Source organism: Halichoeres trimaculatus, unplaced genomic scaffold, assembly GCF_033239565.1.
Source record: "Halichoeres trimaculatus isolate MK-OKI-2021-1 unplaced genomic scaffold, fHalTri1.1 fHalTri1_scaffold_2, whole genome shotgun sequence".
Lineage (NCBI taxonomy): Eukaryota > Metazoa > Chordata > Actinopteri > Labriformes > Labridae > Halichoeres > Halichoeres trimaculatus.
This window is the reverse complement of record NW_027437180.1, coordinates 28,107,060-28,129,356: the sequence shown is the minus strand read 5'-3', so window position 1 is coordinate 28,129,356 and position 22,297 is coordinate 28,107,060. Positions and strand designations below refer to the sequence as shown.

The 22,297-nt window shown below is 38.3% G+C and overlaps 2 protein-coding genes across 2 annotated transcripts; both read left to right on the top strand.

Annotated features, from left to right (window-relative positions):
* The first annotated feature begins 4,368 nt into the window (after positions 1-4,368).
* On the top strand, positions 4,369-11,853 carry LOC141803937 (polyunsaturated fatty acid lipoxygenase ALOX15B-like). Its single transcript, XM_074688056.1, has 15 exons — positions 4,369-4,546; positions 4,635-4,808; positions 5,092-5,296; positions 5,432-5,513; positions 5,751-5,873; positions 5,963-6,066; positions 7,791-7,957; positions 8,071-8,214; positions 8,380-8,583; positions 8,743-8,829; positions 8,938-9,107; positions 9,209-9,330; positions 9,450-9,550; positions 10,365-10,535; positions 11,375-11,853. The coding sequence occupies exons 2-15, from the start codon at positions 4,656-4,658 to the stop codon at positions 11,552-11,554; spliced, it is 2,013 nt and encodes a 670-aa protein (XP_074544157.1). The 5' UTR covers positions 4,369-4,546; positions 4,635-4,655; the 3' UTR covers positions 11,555-11,853.
* A 236-nt stretch (positions 11,854-12,089) lies between these two features.
* Positions 12,090-15,186, top strand: ccdc86 (coiled-coil domain containing 86). Its single transcript, XM_074688068.1, has 4 exons — positions 12,090-12,726; positions 13,171-13,300; positions 13,391-13,465; positions 14,319-15,186. The coding sequence occupies exons 1-4, from the start codon at positions 12,188-12,190 to the stop codon at positions 14,484-14,486; spliced, it is 912 nt and encodes a 303-aa protein (XP_074544169.1). The 5' UTR covers positions 12,090-12,187; the 3' UTR covers positions 14,487-15,186.
* The last annotated feature ends 7,111 nt before the right edge of the window (positions 15,187-22,297 follow it).

Below are 22,297 nucleotides of genomic sequence, written 5' to 3'. Positions count from 1 at the left end.
CACTCTGAGTGGCTCATACATGAACAATCATTGTAGTTAGTATTGGGTTTTTGTTTTGTTTTTTATTTTTTATTCAATGGCTAGATGACAGTCTGTGACTTCTAGAAAATCAATGAAAGGAACTGTGATTAAAAGAAGAAAAATATCATGTTTCAGACTTGCAACTGCTGTTATATAATGTTTATATAATATGTATAATGTTTTTTGCTAAACTGAAATTGAAAAAAAAAAAAAATGTATTGCAAGTTCAGTACTGTCTTGACCACACTGCAGAAGTGACTCAGACATGTTGGCCTTAGCCTTACCCCTCTAAAAGAGGAACTGAAAACCATAGGTTGGCACACTGTATTTGAGAGGATTTTTTTTCTCGTCCGTTTAGGGGTCGTATTTTAAGTACTATGCCGTCTGTTAAGCTTCAAACAATGTGAAAGTCATACAGAGCGCGCTGACATAATTACTAACTTTATACCTTGAGCATGCTCCAATTCTTTTTTTGGTAATGTATTTAGCACTGCGCTCACCAAAGGTCAGATGAAGGTCTGTGACCATGGGAACGCCCTTTTAGGAAAGCAATGAAAGGAACCAGGAGAACTTTGGTTAAAGAGAAAATATCATGTGTTAGACTTGCCACTTCTCTATCATCAGTGTTTTCCCATACTTATAAGAAATAAAAATGCTTATGCAAGTTTTTTGCAGTCAGTACCTGACTGGTTCAGAAAGCTGGCCATGGCCTGTCTTCTCTGAAAGAGGAACTGAGAACTATGAATTTCTAGTTCAGCTAAAAGTCGAGGTTACCTTTATATTTCCCCCCATCTAAAGCTTTTTAAAGGTGTCCCGCTTAGTTTTCAGCTCTGTTGTAAATCAGTATGTTGAGGATTCATTCTGAGTGGATTCATTTAGAGTGAGCTGTAGAGCAGCCTGCAGAGGTCCAGGGGCCTGCAGGAGCTAACCTTTGACCCTTTGACAAGTTTAGCTGAGGCGTGTACTTGAGATGACTCTTCATTTCACCAGGATTGAAAGATTTAGTACCCACAGCTGTTTTGACCAAGGTGTCTTGACCAAGGCCTGCCCAGCAACTACATGTTACAGAAAAACAAGCTACAGACACAGAGTCTGTTTACCATAAATGGTTAGTTGCATGCATTCAGGGACGCCCCAGTAGTATAGTAGTATAGTATAGTATAAAGGGGGCTAGGACATCAGGTTTAGGAGAGAGGAGAGGAGGGTTTTTTGTCTGTGTGCCATCGTTGTGTCAACTTCAAATAAAGATGTTGGACTGAAGCTGCCATTGGATCTCCTCTTCTTCATTGAACTCCGTCTCTTCTTCATGCCAGTATTAGGGAAGTGGCCCACAAATTTATAACGCAGTCAGATCAAGGAGACCAGGAGTGAACCTCACTCTAGGAAAGACACGTCAAGTACTGATGACTAGATGCACTTTAACTAACATGGTACAGCTAAGCTCACTGAGCTGCACTTCTTTAGCCAAAAACCCTGCATGCTCAGGTACGTGAGTAGTTAGATAATACTAAAATAATGATGTCAACATGGAATAATCTACTTATCTTCTTATCTTCTATAGACTTGCACTCTTTGTATTATAGAGGAAACCCATTGTGATAGTGTGATTAACACACTTGCAAAAAAGAAGAAGGAAAAAGGAACAAGAGGAACTTTGACTAAAAACGAAACAGTGTGTTTTCTGACCCCGTTTAAACAGAAATCTATTTCTATCGTCCTTCCTGATGAACAAAACTGAAAGTGTGATCATCAAACTTTTTTATTCTTTCAAATCGGCTTGTGATAATAAAAACTGAATTAATGAATAAGTTAAAAAATTAATACATTTTTGATAAATTAATTACTCTCATGACCATTTTTACTGTGTCCAACTTGTTGAGTGTTTTGTTCAAATGAAGTTAAAAATAAATTTTTAATGATGCCACCTATTACAACGTTAAACATACAGATGAAACCCTAACCTCTCATTCTTTTATTGGCTAGAACACTGCAGACCATTCAGTTTTCAAAACCACTGTCATGTTAAAATAAATCTAGTGGTCAAAGAATGAGATTTCATCAGCAAATTGCTTCATAATACTGTTGAGAAACAACACCAGTCAATGAATAAATAAAAAAGTTAAATGAAAAATCCAGTATTTTATTCCTTTTTTTTTAAATACAGTTCTGGTTAGACTTCTGATGTTACTGGGATTTTCTTTTTTGTTGTTGTTGTTTACTTTTATTTTCACTGGTGTTGAGTTTTTGTTGAGCCAGAGATTAATATTAAACTTAAGCTTTCACTTCAACTTTGTGATGCAGTAATCATCTGATCTGATTTGATTTTATAAAGCTAACAAGGGATCACAGAGTTTGGAAAAAACATTAACGTACAAATGCTACGTTGTTACATGGACGCACATGAAGAGGATTATATTACCAGCTTTTAAAAAAAAAAAAAAAAAAAAAAAAAAACATTCCTGTCAGAAACAAGTGATAAAAATGTTTTAGATGTTTAAATTCTAGATTCTACACAGGCATCTGACCCAGGTCTACTGAGTCATATTTGACTGATCCAACACTTCAATTGGCAAACTCTAAAGGTCAGTATCTGTGTAGTACATCATTTATCTCTGGTTTGGACCAATAAAGCATACTTCTGCTTTTAAACTATACAAGTACATGTTGTGATAAGTAGTTGCATAGAGGCACAATAAATAGCTACTTTTTGTGCAAACAGTTGATTTTTGGATATATGTACCAACTTGAGTGTCCATATAGTTAGTTATAATAGTTATCATAATTAATAACCCAAAGGTTTTTTTTTTTCTTTTCTTAATTTAAGCCCTGACCCTCTGACCATCCCAGCTGAGTTTCTGGGAATAGTATTGTGGCGATTCTGCAGTGTTGTGGGCGGTTCCCACTGATTCTCACTCTCCAGCTACTGCTTCACCTGCATACCTGGGACCGGTTAGGCCATGTCCACACGTAGCCCGGTAATTTCAGAAACAGGTATTCCCCCCCTCTTTCGTTTTTTAATAATAGTTTCGTCCACACGCAGCGGGTAAATCTGGCTCTAAGCACGCCAAACCCATAACGGGCAGTGTTTTCCTGATGTAAAACCCATGCCACCCAGTCAGAATGAGCCCCCGTCATTCAGCTGTGACGTTTGAGAACCGAAAACTCTGTTTACCGGTGTCCACATGAAACCACGAAACTGGAGTTTTCCAAAATCTTCACTTTGGCCGGAGTTTTCAGAAAACATTGTTTTTAGTGACATAAAACTGCGGTTTCATGTGGACGACAGGCGTAAAGGTATAAAAATATATGCAGTTTCCCAAATACCCGGCTACGTGTGGACATGGCCTTGAGCTCTGTGACTGCAGGACTAAGATGTTAGAGAATTCCTGCTGCAAGTGGTATTTTGGCTGTATCTAAAGCATTCTGAAAGTTGAGATCTGTTTTGTGTTGCCTTATGCTCAAGACTCACCCTCTTATTTCTCTCCTTCTTCCTCCAGTGCCCCCTCAAGCCTCCTGCACCACTGCCGTGCTCCTACTGAAGACTTACCTGCTCTCACTTGCCTGCATGGATCCCCTTCACCCTTTGCATTTTGGATCTACACAACATCACAAGTGTCAATGAAATATCCTAAACTGCTTCCCTTCTGCCTGCTTTTGGGTTCTACTAAACAACTGGTGGTTCACCACAACATGTACTTTGATGAACAATGACTGGACAACATGAACCTGCTTTGATAAAATGCAAAGGAAAGGAACAGGCAAAAAACAGTGATAACGTAGGATTAATACATCTTGGTGCTGAACGCATGGACTGGTGACAATGTAAAAATTCCAGGAGAGTAAAATATTTGGACAAAGCCACAGACCATAGAAGGAAATAAGTGAGGTGAACTGTGGGTCCTAAAACACATATGTTTGAGTCTGTTTTTGTGCATTTTACATAATCTTATGGTGAACTCCTTATGCTTTAATGAGTGACATTAGATTCCCACTGGATGGTGTTGAATCTACTTATGTCACTGTTTATTAAACAGTGTTTTTAGGATGTTGTCACATTTGTTGCTGCTCAGTGAAACAAGTTTTGGTTGGGCTCTTCGTGAATGGTTTTATAACTTTCCATCTACTTCTTATCACTCTCCCTGCCAACCATCTAATCAACATTGAACACCATCAATCTCTGTTGATTCGTTTCTTTCAGTTCTGTATTTAAACTTCTGTATTTCCCCTCAGTTTCAGATCCAGATTTTTGCTGCTGTCTTTTATACTTACTGTTTTATCAACTTTCCAGGAATAACTGAAACACTGAAACTCCCTCACTATAACTGTGATGCCAAATAATAAATTGGAAAATTAAAACACCCTCCTGATGTGTCACAAGCTTTGGTGCATGTCGGTCATTTCACCATAAAGGCTGACTCTTGCTCTTGACCGGACACTCCCACCAAGCTTTCTGTATAAAAATGGGGCTCAGCGATGACATTCATCAATTGTGCAGGTCATCCAAGAAGCTGGGCTTCACTGACAGGTAAGAGGAACATTATGCAGTCACAGAGTCAGTATTTATCTAGTACTTGTAATGTCAAATCTAATAACATGTATTCTTTCTCCACCAGGAGTCCTTCTGCAGAGTCAAAATGGTGAAATATGAAGTGACCATTTACACTGGCAGTCTTTTCAGCGCTGGCACTCTCAACAATGTCTACATTAAGCTGGTGGGGACGGATGGAGAGAGTCAACAAACTTGGCTCATAGACTTCAGAGGGGCTCGATCCTTCAGCACTGGGGCAGTAAGTCTAAAATTTCCTTCTCTAGGTTAAATCAAAACCATTACTTAACTCTGATTTAGAGTCAGTTAAATACCAAGAGTTGGAGCAGAAACATGCTGTGTGCTTTTTAACCCAAAGCCAAAACACATCTACAATGTTGTTCATGATGTGCTTTTTTGTCTATCCTTTCCATTGCATTTAGTATGAATAGTTATTAGAAGTGTACAGTTCAAGTCCAGTTTATCATACTTTACAATTTATTCTCTAGTTAAAAGTCCACAAACTTATCCTCTCATTATTCCAGGTGTCCACTTTTACTGTGTCCAACCCCGCCTCCCTTGGAAAACTGCTCTTGATAGAGCTGGAGAAAAAGCCTCTCTTAATTTTCCCTAAAGACGCCTGGTTCCCTGCCAAGGTGGAAGTGAAATCTCCTGAGGGAGACATCTACCACTTTCCTGTCTACCGCTGGATCACTGACAGTCTGGTGCATTGCTTCAGGGAGGGAAAAGGTCTGTTAGAATCTACTTTTTTTACACCCTGCAAGATGGTCTCTGACCACAGAAAACTTATTAAGAGATAAGTTCCCATGCCATCACAATGAATGTTTTAATAGTTTTTAACAGTGCTCTGTTTTTTTTCCATAGCTTTAAGAGATTTTGATGACACCCACCCTCTTGGCAAGCATTGCCGTCAGCAGGAGCTGCAGCAGCGAGCTGAGCAGTACATGTGAGCATTTCTAAACATTTTCTGGTGCCTGCATTAACATGCATCCGAAACTGCACAGCTTTGATTGTCATACGCAAAAGAAGATTTGAATGAACAAGCATTTACCATTTGCCAGATGATTCAAAATCACAATATACTGCACAATATCTGTTAGGTACACTTTTTCGCTCCAATTTGAAACTACAGATTCCTCGAGGCTGCCCAAAGTTCCTCATATTTTCTGTACTTCTCTTAAAGATGGGATGTGTATCTTGAGGAAATCCCTCGTTGCATGAAGGCAGAAAGTTCAGACTCTCTGCCTTGTGAGGTCCGGTTCTCTTTCACCAAGGCTACAGAGTTCTTCTTCAGTGCAGCTCAAGGGTGAGGTCATCTGTCAGATATCTGTCATTAAAACTGCATCTTTCTTACCTGTACACTGATTATTCATGGCTTTTTGATTTGTTTAACAGACTGGTTGAGCTGAAACTGGAGGGACTGGCTGACTGTGAGGAGCAGTGGACAGATATAGAGGATATCAATCGGGTCTTCTGCTGCCATCGCACAAACATATCAGGTACTTCAATACCACTGCAACTTACTGACATTCATAATTGTGTTGGTATCATAATAAAAAAATATGTATGCATTTGTCTATGGAATACTGACTGCATCCTGGATTCCTACTCTGCTTTTCAAGCCTGGCAGATGGGGAGTGGGGTCAGGGTGTGTGTATCTACACACTCACATTTGTCCACAGGAGAACTATCTGTGGTATGCCTAATTTCATTGTATTGATGATATGACAAAAACCTCATTTAAAGTGACTAGGAAGAGTTTGAAAGTGATCTTGAAAAAGTCTCCCTTCTAGATATATGCCTAATCGTAATCCACACTTGAAAATGAGACTATCAGCACCAATATTGCTGGTTACAGGTTATTTCAAACTGCTACTTCTTAGCCTCCAGGTCGGGCCGAACAGGATGATTTGTTTTACGGCACGTCTAAGTTTCTGTGACAACACCACTGAGTAGTGAGAACGATAGAACACAGAGATCTGTGTTTTTCTTTGCTTTTTCTGTCTCTGTCAGACAGAAAAAGCAAAGAAAAGCAGAGGAAAGCTAAACAGGAATGATTAGGTGTGAGCTAGAGGCTAATTAGCCAAATAACTTGTACCACTTGCTCTGCTTGGTAGATGACTGGCAGGACATAGCTAACCAGGATTTACTAACGTTACACATCACTGACATGTCTTGGAGCACTGGACTGCCAGCTGCGCTGAATATAAACGGCTGCTGAACTACTTACAAACTAACAGTGTTTACTTGTTGACATGTTAGCCTACAGATACATCAAAGCACCGGGCTGCCAATGTCACAACATATAGCCGGCTGCTACAACATTTGCTTGATGTCATGTTTCAAACCGTACTACATAACTGGACTGATAAATACCTTACCTCAGCATATTGTATCCAGTAAAAAGTTGCCTTGAACAAAGAAAATTTGTTCTGATCCGATCTCCATTTGATTCGGAAACAAGCACACACCTCACTAAAAGTAATTTATAACAGTGTGTGGAGTCTCCAGGCCACAAGGTGGCGAGGAAGCGCACAAACAGATCCTCCTCATAGCACCTTTAAAACTTCTTTGATGTGCACTGTTCCCACGTCTCTGTTGCACAAAAGGACCAAAGTTACAGTAAACCTCTAAATAGTTTGATGCAGTGCAAAACGCTTCTTTAAAATATCTTATTTTTGGCCTGAGCAGCTACTGTAAAGACCCTGTTGTAATAGATCAGGGTTCTCACTATTTTAAAATCTCTAATTTGGTACCCTGAATACTTTAAAAAAGTCTTAACTTTTTGCATATTCACCAAACCAGGAGAAAAGTTTGATAATTTATAATAATCAAATATGTACAGGGATTATTTGGCTTACGGCACTTCTGGTGGGTTGTATAAGACCAGCAGTGTCAACAAGGAATGATCCTTTTTTATCATTTGCATATTCAGCAACCCAAGATCGAAGGAAATTTGAAAACTTAAACAAATAGATAGATAAAATAGAACATGAACGCCATGGTAAGATGTCAGCAGGCAAAAGTCAGGGAAAATCACCCATGTTGGCCATGTCCAGATTGATTTGAACAGTTTATTCTTTTGAGGGACATGTCCATTACACTTCATATGAGGTTTACTGATCGAAGAGACCAACTTGATGAAAAAATAAGGTATGGGTTTGAAAGTGGTACTTTTAGACAAAAATAGGCTCTGTGATTTTCAACATTTCAATGTTTCCAGAATACGCCCATGAGCACTGGAGAGAAGATGCTTTCTTTGGCTACCAGTTTCTAAATGGTGTGAACCCCATGATAATCAGACATTGCCCAGTCCTCCCGGAGAACTTTCCTGTGTGTGAAAGTTTGGTCTTCCTCCCTGGCCAGTGTAGTCTGGATGAAGAAATGCAGGTGACTGTCTCCACCTCAAAGAGCTTTATTTTGAATTCAATGAATTGTCGCCATGAATAATTAATGAACTCATGGGTAAATTAAATTCTCAACTCCATTAAAACTAAAAACAGAGTGGCAACGTTTACCTGTGTGACTACAAGCTTTTGGATGGAATTGAAGCAAACAGCATCAATGGAAAGAAGCAGTACCTGATGGCTCCCCTAGTGCTGCTCCACAAAACTCCTGATGATAAACTGATGCCAATCGCTATTCAGGTGAGAGAAACTTCAATGTAGCTAATACTAAAGCGGAGTGTATTGTTCAAGGAAGCTATCATCCAAACATGCAGATGTAACTCTGCTGTAGACATGAAGTATCTGCTCTGCTGAAGTGTTTTTAAGTTAACAAAGTGAATCACATCCTACTTCCCTCTTCTGTAGCTGAAGCAGACTCCTGCAGAGGACAACCCCATCTTTTACCCAGCTGACTCCGAGTACGACTGGTTGTTGGCCAAAACATTTGTGAGGAGTGCTGATTTTAACTACCATCAACTCAACGTTCACCTGCTGCGCACTCATCTGCTGGCTGAGGTTTTTGCTGTGTCTCTGCTGCGCAATGTGCCCATGGTGCATCCACTCTACAAGGTAACAGGAAAGACACCTGTAATTTAGCTTACTGATGGCTGTAGTCTTCCAAAGTTTGTTTCAGTGTTCAGTTTCCATTTCTAAATGATGCAGAAGCCTCTAAATTTCAGATTTTGTTGGCAAGTAAAAATATGTTACAGAGCTTTATCTTTCCCCCAGCTCCTGGTTCCTCACACTCGGTACACTCTGCAGATCAACTACTTTGCTCGAAAGCTGCTGATTTCCAAAACTGGCTCTTTCACACGTGTAAGAAAAGACCAACGCTCAGAAGGGAATTGTCCAAAGTTAATGTGTTAAATAGCACAATCAGTGTTTGTCTCTGACAAATTTCTTTATGCTGACTGTTTTCTATAGTTTGCAGCTTCTGGTGGAGAAGGTATGATCACAATCCTGAAGAGATCCCTGTCCTCACTGACGTACAGCTCCCTCTGCATACCAGAAGACATTGCTGAGCGAGGGCTGGGTGCTCTGCCCAACTTCTACTACAGGGATGATGGACTCAAACTTTGGGATATCATCCACAGGTACAATGTTTAATTTAACTACCTACAACAGAGAGATCTATATATTTAAAGTAGACATGTTGGTAACTTATCTGTACTTGGCTATATTCTTTTTCTTAAAGCTTTGTGCAGGGAATCCTGAGCTACTACTACAAGAATGATGGAGAGGTCCAGAAGGACTCTGAACTGCAGAAATGGATTTTAGATATTTTTGAACAGGGGTTCCTTTCCAATGCAGACACAGGTAAGCCTTACAGATTAAGTTGGTCTTAGTGAAGACTAATTGAGGCAGAATGAATTAAACATGGCACAAAAGTCAAAACAGATGATATTAATGGGCCCATCTTTTGCTGTGATTCTCAGGAATTCCCCAGAGCTTTACTACAGTGGCTGAATTGGTTAAGTTTGTCACCATGGTGATCTTCACCTGCTCAGTGCAGCATGCAGCTGTAAACTCTGGACAGGTGAATGCTTTTACAATGTTTCTGTGGATTTGGTTGGTAGGCTCTGTAGTATTACAGTCTTTTCACATCTGCAGACGTGAGGAGACTTGAATAAACTCTGGTCAGCTGGTCTTTAACATAAATGAAATTCTGCTGTGGATTTGCAGCTCATCTGAACAGTACAGAATATCACTCTGTATACGAGGGGGGATAAAACTGAGGAATTTAAAGATCAGTAATGTACATAAAATATAAAACGTACAAGTATTTCTCCAATGTCAAATTAGTTTGATGTTTGGAGAATAACAAAGGGCTTTGTTAAGAGGTTTAAGGTTATCAAATGTCACCTTTCCCTTATCAGCTATCTGTTAACATCATTAAATAAGATTATCAATGGAAAGTACAGATAAATTGTAAAGTAAAATCTCAGAAGCTTTAGCAAAAAGCTGTGCTGAGAGTCTTTCTTATCTACATGCACTTTGTGGGTTAATAGAGGGGGGATGTAAATCAGAACGACCACAAGGGGTTTCTGGGCAGGTTATGTGGTCAAGGGTTTTCAGCCAACAGGTCAGTGTCAGGGCTGCAGATCCATCTCTGAAGCAAAATATGACCAGGACTAAGCTATCTGTGCTTGAGAAAATGAGCTAACCACCTGCCCTTTCATTTAATTACCATAAATAAATTTGTCTTGTTAGCTTGTGAACACTTTCTTATTGGCATGAAACACTTAGTTCTGCATGTATTTGGTCATAAACTAAAGTATTGGATAATTTTCAGTTTGATGATAAGTGAAGACAAACTAATCAGTCAACTACTGATCATTAACTCACTGCAGTACGACTACGGTGCCTGGATGCCCAATAACCCCAGCTCCTTGCAACTCCCTCCACCAACCACTAAAGGAAAAGCAAACCAGGCCACCCTGCTGCAGACACTCCCTGACGTCAATGTGACAGCTCATGTGATGGCCACCTTGTGGCTTCTCAGCAAACAGTCTTCTGACTTTGTAAGTGCCCACTATTCAATAAATATACAGTTTATAAATTATTATTTTTGCTCCTAATGTATTTACTTGATTTAAAAGTAGGGATGCACGATATTATCGGCACAATATTGGTGTCGGCTGATAAAAGCTCAAAAACACGTTTATCGGTATCTGCAGATATGAAAATTTCTGCCGATATGCACAGCGGATAAAGTGCTATTCAGTTAGGATTATTGTTATTTTCCATCTGAAAAATAAGCTCCTTAAATAAAATGTAGCACTTCATTTATTTGCACTGCAGAGCTCTGTGTCTGTCACCAGGTTTTTACAGTTGCTCTAAAATAATCAAATGCAACTTGGTTATGTTTAAAAACTCATTGTACATTTAAAGTTCATGTGATCTAAAGAATTTATTTTTCTGTATTTCAATACTGAATGTCTTGAGTTTGAAAAAATAATACATTTCTTATTTATGGTAAAATCAAATGTTTTTTTGTCTTGTTTTATGTGTGTTCCTTAAACAAATAAGACTGTCACAATAAGAGTAACATATAAATTCCAGTACAGGATAGACTTGGCTTTCTTTACAGTGAAAAAAACAAACTTGTGATATCGGTATCGGTATCGGCCAAAAGGGGTTTCGGTATATCGGCATATCGGATATCGGCAAAAATCCAATATCGTGCATCCCTATTTAAAAGACTTAATGGCTAAAATGTTCAGTTGCTCTAAGACATGCAAACAGAAAAATGTACCCCGTGCCCCCCCCCCCAACTGTATACTCGTCACATACATAAATGTCAAGGATTTCAATATTAGTAGGGAAAGAAACAACTTTTGAATGTTATTCATGTTTTCAGGTCCCATTTGGCCAGTACCCACAAGAGAATTTCTGTGAGGAGGTCCCCCGCAGGCTGATCAGGGATTTTCAAGGAAAGCTTAAAGTGCAGAGTGTGAGCATCAAAGTCAGAAACGAGAGTCTGGATCTCCCATACACATACATGAGGCCAACTGTGGTGGAAAACAGCGTGTCCATCTAAAGACCAGAGGGTGACTTCTATTATCTTTATACTGCCAAAAAGAGAAACTGCGTAATCCAATTCAGCTTCACTGAATAAAAGAACAGCCTTCATCATTTTGTGCTGAAATTTGAATTGTACTCAGCTTTCATGATTTAACTTCAGTAAACTTTACAGTTTAAAACAGAATCCGCTTCTACTCAGTATATTTCTCAATGATATTACAGACAATCTAATCAAAACATATCACTTTGGAAAGTGCTTGCTTTTGCTTTGAGATTGTAACATTTTCTGAGTAAACTATGACTGAAAAGGCACTGTCTCAATAAAATATATGAAAATAAAGAAACATTAGTTTGGATACATTTGCTATATGTTTTGTAAGGTGCTTTGTAAAGTGGCAAAATTTTGTGTCTAGGACAGATGGATAATTGAGGTAGTTGTGACTTGCACTCTCCTATGCGTTTATAGTAAAGCAGGCAGATGTCTTGCAGTTTACACTCCAGACCACTGGGTGTCAGTAGAATGTTACTAGCTATCCGTCATCTTCAGCGGAAGTAAATCGGCGTACTCTACACCATACAGCCTCTGGTCCCACGTGGGTACGTACAAGTTTTTGGAAGTGATGTGTGAAGTAGTCTATGGTAGTTAAACATGTCAAAAAGACAAAGAGCTGTGCCGGAAGAGAAGACTGATCCTGAGATGGAACAGGAGGTCGTCCCGGAGACAAGACGAACCCGCAGCGGCCGCAAAGTGCGCACTCCAGCTGCACTGCTGGACTCCGAAGTGCCAGTAAGAACCCCTACCCGGAGGACGAGAAGGTCTGTTCTCCAAGAGCTGCCGGCGGTGGTTGAGAAAAACACTGAAGACGCAGCACAGGGACTTGAAACTTTATCTGAGGAAAAGCTTGTCATGGATGCTGAACCAGAGTCGTGCACCGTTTCCGAGCCCGCGGAGCCCTGCACTGAGGCGGCAGCACACACACACGGTAACGACGTAAACGGTAGCGAAGATGCTCATCCATCCGGGCCTGCAACCGCAGAAACGGTGCTCACTGAAACGGCACCCACCCAGACGACCGAACCTATCCCAAAGAAGAAGCCTCGTTCAGGGCCAGCTGGAAAACAGAATCCGGCCGTGCCTCTTGGAAAACCCAAATCAGGAAGAGTATGGAAGGACCGCAACAAGCAGAGGTGAGGTTATCACTATGCAAATACACCAACACTTTATTAATCATTGGTGGGTATGACAGGGTAACTCACGACACCGCCTACAGTCTGTCAGGAGGTTTATGATGATGATGATGATGATGATGATGATGATGATGAATGTATGATGTATCGCGATATCTCATGAAGTGATGAATATAAGTCGGTTCTGCTGCTATTCATTTTTCAGACATGGTTGTAGAAACGCCAACATGGATGCACAATGTAGTTTGGTACATTGACATCAAAGGTGGCAATGTCTTTTTTTAATTTCACAAATTAAACATTAAAAGAAAATGTTTGATGCACCAAGTTTACCAGTTTAGAACAGGTATTGTTCTTTATACATCAGAGACTAGTAGAGTATATATGTACATCATCATATAACCTGCTGTGGGTTTTCTTTTTTTGGTTATTTTTTGTCTTTAGGTTCTCTGCTGTGGTGAGAGATAAACAGTTGTGCTCCTCCTGGGAAAAGAAAATGGAAGCCAAGCGGGAGAAGCAGCTGGTGAAACAGTACACTTTGCAACTTAAAGAAGAGAAAGCCAGACAGAAAGAGGTAATTTAAGGCTTTGTCATGATTAAGCCTTTGTTTTTAAAGAATATCTGTGAGCTTTTTAAAATGTTTATATTGTTTCATTGCTTTTAGGAAAAGAGGAAAAGGAGAGAGGAGAATCTGAGACGCCGTGCTGAGAATGAACGCAAAGCAGAGATCGTTCAAGTGGTACGTCAACTTATAAATGCTATCCACCATTAACATGTGTACACAACAAGCTTTAGTGTAAATGTACCACGCCAGTAAACATGGAGGTGTCGAGCCTAGGTCGCTTTTTGAAACATGACCCACAATGGGTCAATGAAGAAGTAATACCCTTCTCCTGTTTTAGTATTATCAAAGCAGTTAAGTTTTCTATGCTTTTCGTCTAGAGAATTGTGATCCACAACAGAATTCTAAAAGACACTTTTATTATGTACATTGCCATTGTTTACAACCTGGCTAGCAACTTCATCTGAGAGCAGATTGTGATGCATTTTAGGACTGCATTTAGTCCAAACTCAAACCTCATGGATTGTTTTCTTGCTTGAAGCAAATGTACATTAAAACACAAACACCCCCAATAACAATCCTGCATCTACAAATTCTGCTTTTATATGCAGAAACCATGAACAGTAAACCAAGAGAGCAGTTATCTTCTTCTCTGCTGTGTTGAGAAGTGCTCAAACATTGTTCTCGTCATTTACTACCACTCACTCTTATCCCTTCCAGGTTTACACCTAGCATGAGATGATATAATATTTATTTTACTGACATAACACTCTTTGATGGCCATAAAAAGGTTTTCTTCTATTTTACACATATCTGTGTCTCATACAGAGCACAGGGCATTTCTTATTTTATATGTGCTTTTTCAAATAATTTTTATTTTTATTATCATAAAAATAAAAACTGTGCTAATGTTCATAATATTTTGTATGACATTTAGCCATATTGCCATAGTGACACAGAGACTAATCATTTAGTATTCTGAATTTAATTTGAAGTTCAAATTTACATCATCTTCTCCTTTGTGTCACAGATCAAGAACACATCAAAGATTAAGAGGATGAAGAAGAAACAACTGAGGAAAATTGAAAAGAGAGACACACTGGCTCTGCTGCAGAAGTCACAGACACCAACCGGAAAAGCCAAGGGACAAAAGAGTAAAAAGGTTGACCAAGAGCAAAACCAAAAGACTGTGGGATAACACAATGCTGAGTGCTTTGATTATTTGTCTCTACATGGATGCCTAAAATATAAAAAAGACTATTGTGGTGGTTACACTGCACCATTAAAGTTCTGTCTGTCTGCTTCATAGTTTTGTTTGCCTTTCACCTTTGTTATTGGCCGGTTGCATTCATCTGCTGAACTATCTCATGTGACCATTGTGTCTTTTTTACAGTAACATGAATATTATAGAAACTAACTTTTAAAAGTTTGAAGAGAGAACTTGTAGAACTCGTCTCAAGAGAGACCAGTAAGCTGCACGCAGTTTAAAAATGTTCCAGATGGAAATAAGTGGTTAATGAGTTAAACATGGGTTTGATATACAAACAAAAACTGTAATAGTGGATTTCTTCATGACTTATTGACTCTGTACACAGTTGAATTCCTTTCCTGCACACAGTAAGTCAAATGACAGTTTTTCCAAAGTATAATCTACAAATCCAAAAGATATTTGATCACATTCTTTGATCATTTTTGTCACATTTGTATTTGGTTGATGAAGTTTAAATTGACTGTTCAATGTTTTTAAGGACATTAATTCCCTGAAAGTTCTTGACATTGACAATATAAAACAGTTTTGTCATGAAATGTAAACATTCAGTGGTAATTTTTAAGGAATTAAAACCTTTAGTAGAGATGACAATATGTTACAAACCAGCTGTCAAAATAAATTCTTTCATTAAAAATGACGACTTACAACCTTACCTTCCTTTATGAGCAATTGATGGTTTTCAGGGTTTTATTTATTAAGTATGTTAATTCTCTATTAATTTTAGTGTTTGCCCAAAGAAACAAAAATTGTGATTTTTTTTCATGAAAAATAAAAATTAAGTTGCAAAAGAAGACGATAGGCTTTATTTAGTTTTGTTTGACCTGGGTAATACAGTGTGGGTTGAACCCTAATGGTGTGGAACCATAAACATGTTCAGCATAAGGCTAATGCCATAGTGGCATAGTGGTGAGTCTTGAGGCAACTTGCTAACTGCTATAAGAGCTGACACTTAAGAGATAAGGATCTGGTTGTGGGCAACTCTCATAGGAATTAACTTGAATTAAATAAATTAAATTAAAACTTGCTTTTGAAATTTTGATGTACTACACTTGACAAAACATCCAGTTGAATTTTTTAAAGAGGATTTTAGCTACTGAAGAAAATGGTTATTGTTAGAAAAAGGTCTGACTTGTATTTTTCTTTGTAGTTCTTGAATTGAATTCAGAATTTTAATTTGATTATTAGAATTCTGAGATTTAACAGAAACAGATTCAGAAAACATTTATTTGTCTTGAGGGGAATTTTCAGATTACAGTTTCTCTTGTACATAAAAAGTAGAAATAGATAAAATGTAAATAAAAAGAATAGATTAGAGTCAAAATTTTGATTACAAAATAATTCTGATTTCAATTTTTGAGAAAAAAAAAATCAAAATTCAAACTCACATATTAGAATTTTGAAATGCCAGAATATGTAAAAAAGAAATAGTCAGGAAAAACTCCCCCCAAAACAAACTCATTTGCCCTCAACCTTTCCATCGATTGTATCACAACCTTGCAGTGGAAAGTTATCTTCAGTCAGAAAGAGCAGATGTACACTCTTAGCTTGCTGTCATTTGATACACTTAACTAAAGAGTTACACTGTTTTTATAGCACTACTACAATCAGGACAGAAAACATGTTGGTGGTATGATGCATTACACATCAAGACTAGACATCAGCTTTTTTTTTTAATCAGATTTACTTCAAGTGTTTTATAGCAAAACTCACTTTCAACATGGCAACTGCCACAAAAATGCCCACACCTCTTCATAGTTTGAACTCGTGACCTCTAATGACTTTCTGAAGCTGATATTGCTTTAATGATAACACTTAGTAACATCATTTTATTCTGATCACAAACAACAGTCTGCTATCTGAACTGTCACATAGATTTTGAATGCAGCATCTACACGAAGGAATGCATCATGAGACCATGCTGGTCACAAACATCGTAATGTATGTTCACCAAAAATAGTTGAGTAAATGTTGCAGACAAAGACACCCTGCTTTTTCTCATACCATCAACTTTACGTGAAACATTTATTGTTTAAGCTCTACCTAAGCAGCCTATGGACAAATCACTCAAAACTGTCACTCACACACTGCTGTCTTTGTGTCACGCTGTGGGACACCTCTTTCTTTTCATGCACTGCCTGTTTGTTTTGCAGGTTCTTTCAGTTGCTGTAGACTGATGTGACAACAGTTAAATACATGTATGAACAAAGCAACTTTTTGAAACCGTGGTGAACAATACGGATGGAATGATCATACCTCAAAAATGTGGAGAGTCGGGTCTCTTTTGCATCATTTTTCATGTCTGTCTTTGACTGTATAAAATCAGACACAAACACAGAGACTGAACCAGAGCCTGAGGAGAAAGAGCAGCTTCAACACCACGGTTGGTGGCAGATTTTTACACAGGTTAAATCCAGACAAAGTGTAAGTACTAACTTTTTTTGTACGTTTTTGTAGAAAACTTTACGAGAATAGGCTTAACTAAGTTTCTCGTCATTTTTCCTTGTTTTCATGTGTAAAGTGATGTTTTTAGAGAAATGTTCAAATTTATGAGCCTTTACTTAGCAACTTGAGTGCATATGTAAAATGTTTTTTTTCCTCCATCCTTTAGATGAAACAGACATTTACAATGCGTCTTATAATTCTGGTACAGCTCCTGATCATGGGTGAGACTGAAATTTTGGGGTGTCCTCTAAATTACAACAAATCGTGTAAAAGGGGTTCAGACCTTGCGTATTACTAATGTTTTACTTTCTGATTACAGCATCCCTGGCTTCAGCATCCACGACTGCTGGAGGTACCACTGCAGGTGGGACTGCTGGAGGCACCACTGCAGGTGGGACTGCTGCCGGCACAAACAGCGCAGCTCAGACCACTGCAAACACTGGGACTGCTGCCAACACAGCCATCACTGCAACAGTGACATCAAACTCAACAAACACAAACTCCACCACCAACACTGCTGCTGCTACACATCCAGGGATCACATACACGAGCGGTCTGATTGTGTGTCACTTCACTGTTCTTCTCTACAAGTCTGTCTTTACCCTGTGACATGCCTGTGTTGTCTTAATCTCCATAGATTGTGTAATTTATATGTTGAAATGTAAACTCATTTAATCATGTGAGGACTTCTGTTGATGGATTAAGAAAATCTAAATGACGCAGTGTTACCATGGTCTTAAGCTCTTTGTTCAGCTTTTATTTGTCAGTTGATGTTCCCACTGCCAGTGCCTCACAGATGATCCTATTTTTCAGTTATCCCACTCTGACTATTAAAATCATGTTAAAATTACCTTTCATACGTTTTGACTATGTGTTTCCTGAAACATCAGCTATGTAGCTTACTGAACATTTTATTTGATGTAAACGGAAAGCCAGGATTTGAAGTTTGTGTTATAGAAATTCAAAAACAACCAAATATAACATGTCTAAGAAGTAACCACAAAGTATCTGTTTCAAAGTCAAGTCCACCCTGACAACAATTTTTCTTTCTAACGCGTACAGCTACCTGATGTTAAGGAATTTTGTTTCCTCATATAGGTCAACAAAATTTCTCTGTTAAGTTTTTTTTCCTTGTAAAATATTTAGAAGAGAACGTTTTCAATACTTCGCATGAGTTTGTAAGGGGTATGTCACCATAAATCAAGGTGACCAGCTGAAACTCAATACAACTCCAATGCTGTTTATGGAATCTTCACCACTTTGATCTTTCTATGACTCACTGTGAGTAAGTAAGTGAGTGTTGTGAGGAGCAAGGGTTGACAAACTTTTCATTCATTCATTCATTTTCCGAACTGCTAATCCTGTGCAGGGTGGCGGGTTGCTGGAGCTGGCTGGACTGGTAGGCAGTCAATCACAGGGCTGACACAGACAGACAACCTTTCACACACTCACACCTACGGACAATTTAGAGCGACCAATTAACCTGATGAGCATGTTTTTTGACTGTGGGAGGGAGCCAGAGAACCCACACATGCAGGGGGAGAATATGCTAACTCCACACAGAAAGGCCCACCGGCCAAGCTGGGAATCAAACCGGTGTTACAAACTTTTCATCTCTCAAAAATCAGCCTGGCCAGGGACTGGTACTAACCTGCTATGGGAATACACTGACAGGCCATTCCAAAAACAAACAAAACAGGCCTGAGATACTTCATTCAACTGGTCAGTATAATATTAGACTACCTACGTGAACATCTTACAGCTTTTCCACAATTAATCTGCCACCACTAATTTCCCCATTTTTCTGGCTCAGTCACCTCAGGAGTCATTTTGGCAGTAAAGAAATGTAGAAAACACATCAACTGTTTTCTTTTTGCATGGCTTTATATCAAATTTAGCCCTTGTTTTTTTGGTTGGAATTTTACAATAATGGGTGAAAAATACAACTGTAAGTAGTTTTGGATTTTAGAAGGCACTTTGTGAACCACGACTCAGTTGTACAGACTGAGGTTTCTGTCATTTTTTACTCCTCATGTATATAATGTAAGTAAGCTTGAGTTCTTTACTGCAACGAATCAACCAAAATGGAGTGTTATATTCTAATTAACATAGAATGATTTAACGTAGCCCTGAGTGAAAGGCTATTGCACACTTTGCTGTAACCAGATACTTGATTCACGTATATTCATCTTAACATGTTAGCCTTTGCTTTCATTTGAAACCATACATCACATGGTTTTACCAAACAGGTTGTGCACAGTGATCAAAGCATTTGGCCCATGTATAGAGCCAACAGCTCTCATTACAACAGTTGCTAGTTTGACTTCAGGAAATTTCTGTTTATCATTCTTTACTCTTTCCTGCCTCTCTTTAGCTTTTTGTCAAACAAAAGAAAAGATGCCTAAAAAAAAAACAACAACTTTGAAACTGACCTTTAGATTCCTCTGCCAAGGAGGTATGTTCTTGAGAGAGTTTGTCTGTCTGTGAACAACATAACTCAAAAAGTAAAGAACAGATCTTGATGATATTTTCCAGAAATGTCCGAAATAAGATAAGGAAGAAGTGATTAAATTTCACAGGTGATCCGGATCACCATTTGGATCCAGGAAAGTTTTTAAAGGATTCTTCATCATTGTGAGATAGGGATGTTTTCACCATATGAGTATTTAACTCCACGATAAATGGTCAGATTGCTTTGCAAAACAATACAAGACAAGGTCACCATAATTTCTGACAGATGTTAAAGTACAATCTAGATCCTGACAATATTCTGGATACTAAGATCTGGAATATGAAATATGTACTGGGTCATCATAATTCTCAACACTGTCAGGTAACATATTATCACACAAAACTGCAACTAACACCAAATTGTAGCAGACAGTTTGTTGACAGGGAGTATAACATTAAAGTGGGACTTAAGTGTGACAATCACAATATGCTTGGTGAAGGTCTGTGCTCTTTGAGTGCTTTTGTAGTTTATGTATGCAACAACATCACAGGTTAACAAACAAACAGTAAGACAAAATAAACCAGGTATAAATAAGATAAAAGAACAAAGAGAAATATAACAAAAAAAAATACTTTGTACCTTAAGGGACTCAAAGACTGATGGTATTCTTAGATGAGAGAGAGATATGTGGCGCTGCTTCATGAGGTGAGCTACGGTACGACTGTCTTATGTTATGTTTTACATGTTCTCCACTGGGTGTCTCTGTTGTGCCATTGTTGTCATTGTATGGATTTAATCTCAGCATTATAGTCCAATAACTTCTAAATTAAGATGTCTGATTGGTTTTTCCCTCTAAAGCACAAATATCATCTTATCATAAGTTCTAGAAAAAAAAGTTGAAAGAAAATAAGGCATTGATGATCTTTTTTAACACTAGATGGCAGTATTTCTCAATTTTAAGATCACCCTGGTCAGCTTCATAACATCAAGACTTTCATGTCTGAGCTCATTTGTGACTGTGTAAAACTGAAAAATAGATTATTTGTGTACCTTGCAAGAGAAAAAAAAATTCAACAGGATTTTCTGATGACAGGAATTTTGATTTAGTGTCAGAAAGAAAAAAAACTGCAGCATTTCCAAAACTGGGAAATTTTATTTACAGGTCAAGTCAGTCACATGCAACATTTTCTTAAAATGAATAAACATGAAATTAGCAAAAAACAAGAAAAGACAAAAGAGAAATGCATATTATTTGCTCCAAAATAGCAATATACAAAAATAGAGCTTACAAATACTGTACAGCAATTGTCTTCAAAAATATTCTGCTGCAGAATTCTTAGTTTTACAAACAATGTCTGTGAGAGTCCACAAACATAATCAGTGTTAACAAACAGGGGAGGAGGAGGGTGCACAGGTAAAGGTGTGAGGGTTTATTTGGAGAAAGACAGTGAAGTTATTCTTGAGTTGGAAAGGTTAGACTACAGAGGAATAAATAACACAAAATAGAAAACAAGAAGGTTCACTTCAGAGAGGCAGTGATAGAAAGTGAGACTCCTAAATGGTCTGGTCATGAAAACCAACTATTGAAATATGATAAAACCTTCATATACAGAGAGGATTTGTTAACTTCATTTTTTTGTCTGTTCTTTGTTCCTTTTAATATAACAGCAGAGTGTTGTCACATCCTGCCAGTGCCAGGAAACAATCTTATAAATGGCTTTCTGAGGCCATCACTCAGACAAATTCCAATCATATGAATTGTACGGCAGTGACATTTTGTCTGATTGTGTCTTGTTTAATCATAACAGACTGAACTCAGAAACAGCTCTGACGTCACCGTGACTTCAGGAAAAGAAAGTCATTCATCAATTTATTCATGGTGGACTCTTACTCTGTTTTGGCCACACATTAAATTCACCTTTTCATCAACACCTTAAATGTTTTCTGTCTGGGACTGATTTTTAATGCTCGCTCGGGTTGGCACTCTTGACGGAATAGGATTAGGACAGCACATAAGGAAAAAACAGGGAGGTTAAGGTGAAAAGGCTAAAAGTGTTTACAATCAAACACAACACTTAAGATGTCCAAATGGCAGGGAGTGTACAGCTGCCATTTAGTTTACAGGAAGGAGCATTAATTGTGCACTTATATATAAACACACCACTAATGACAATACTGTCTACATAGATTTATCAATGGTGATATCAGTGGCAACAGGACTATGTAAAATAGCACGCTTTCACATTAAATCTCATCTTCATTCATTGCTTTGCTCATCCAAGGACAAGCTGTTAGCAGTAGCAAAGCTTTAAGACTTGTGTTCTTGGTGCTTAGCTACAAAATACATCACAGGGGCACAATAGTATTGTGAAGATTTTTGGATATTTTTTTGTGGGTGAATATGTTTCAAAACTGGAACATTAAGAGTGAGATACAAGTCAAACCAAACAGTCACAGCCTCTTCATAATGAAAGAGTAAGAAGCAAAACGTTACCAAAAACTGAACTTCACACATCAGACCGAGGAGGAACCTTTGTGTTGCTTCATTTTCTGTAACATAGTCACAACTTTGCAAACAAGCCAGAATGTAACAGCTCTTTACTGGTCATTACATGTGTCAGTTTTTGTTCATGAAAAGTTCAAAAGGACAATATGTTTCCAAAAAGTAGTTTTATCCATCAGGGAAAGAGCTTCATTAATTTTGGCATGAAAAAAGGAGAATAAAAAAGATTTCTTGCCTCTGCTCATATTTGACATTAAACATCTTAATCCATCTGCAACAAAGTTCATACCTGTAGCGTTTTAAGGGCTGACAGTCAGAAAAGATGAAACAGCATGACAGAGG

Coding starts and splice junctions, on each gene's coding strand:
- LOC141803937 (XM_074688056.1), top strand. CDS start 4,656: ATGGTGAAATATGAAGTGACCATTTACACTGGCAGTCTTTTCAGCGCT. Junction 5,514..5,750: donor CAGCGAGCTGAGCAGTACAT/GTGAGCATTTCT, acceptor CTTCTCTTAAAG/ATGGGATGTGTATCTTGAGG. Junction 8,830..8,937: donor AAACTGGCTCTTTCACACGT/GTAAGAAAAGAC, acceptor TGTTTTCTATAG/TTTGCAGCTTCTGGTGGAGA.
- ccdc86 (XM_074688068.1), top strand. CDS start 12,188: ATGTCAAAAAGACAAAGAGCTGTGCCGGAAGAGAAGACTGATCCTGAG. Junction 12,727..13,170: donor AAGGACCGCAACAAGCAGAG/GTGAGGTTATCA, acceptor TTTTGTCTTTAG/GTTCTCTGCTGTGGTGAGAG. Junction 13,301..13,390: donor AGAAAGCCAGACAGAAAGAG/GTAATTTAAGGC, acceptor CATTGCTTTTAG/GAAAAGAGGAAAAGGAGAGA.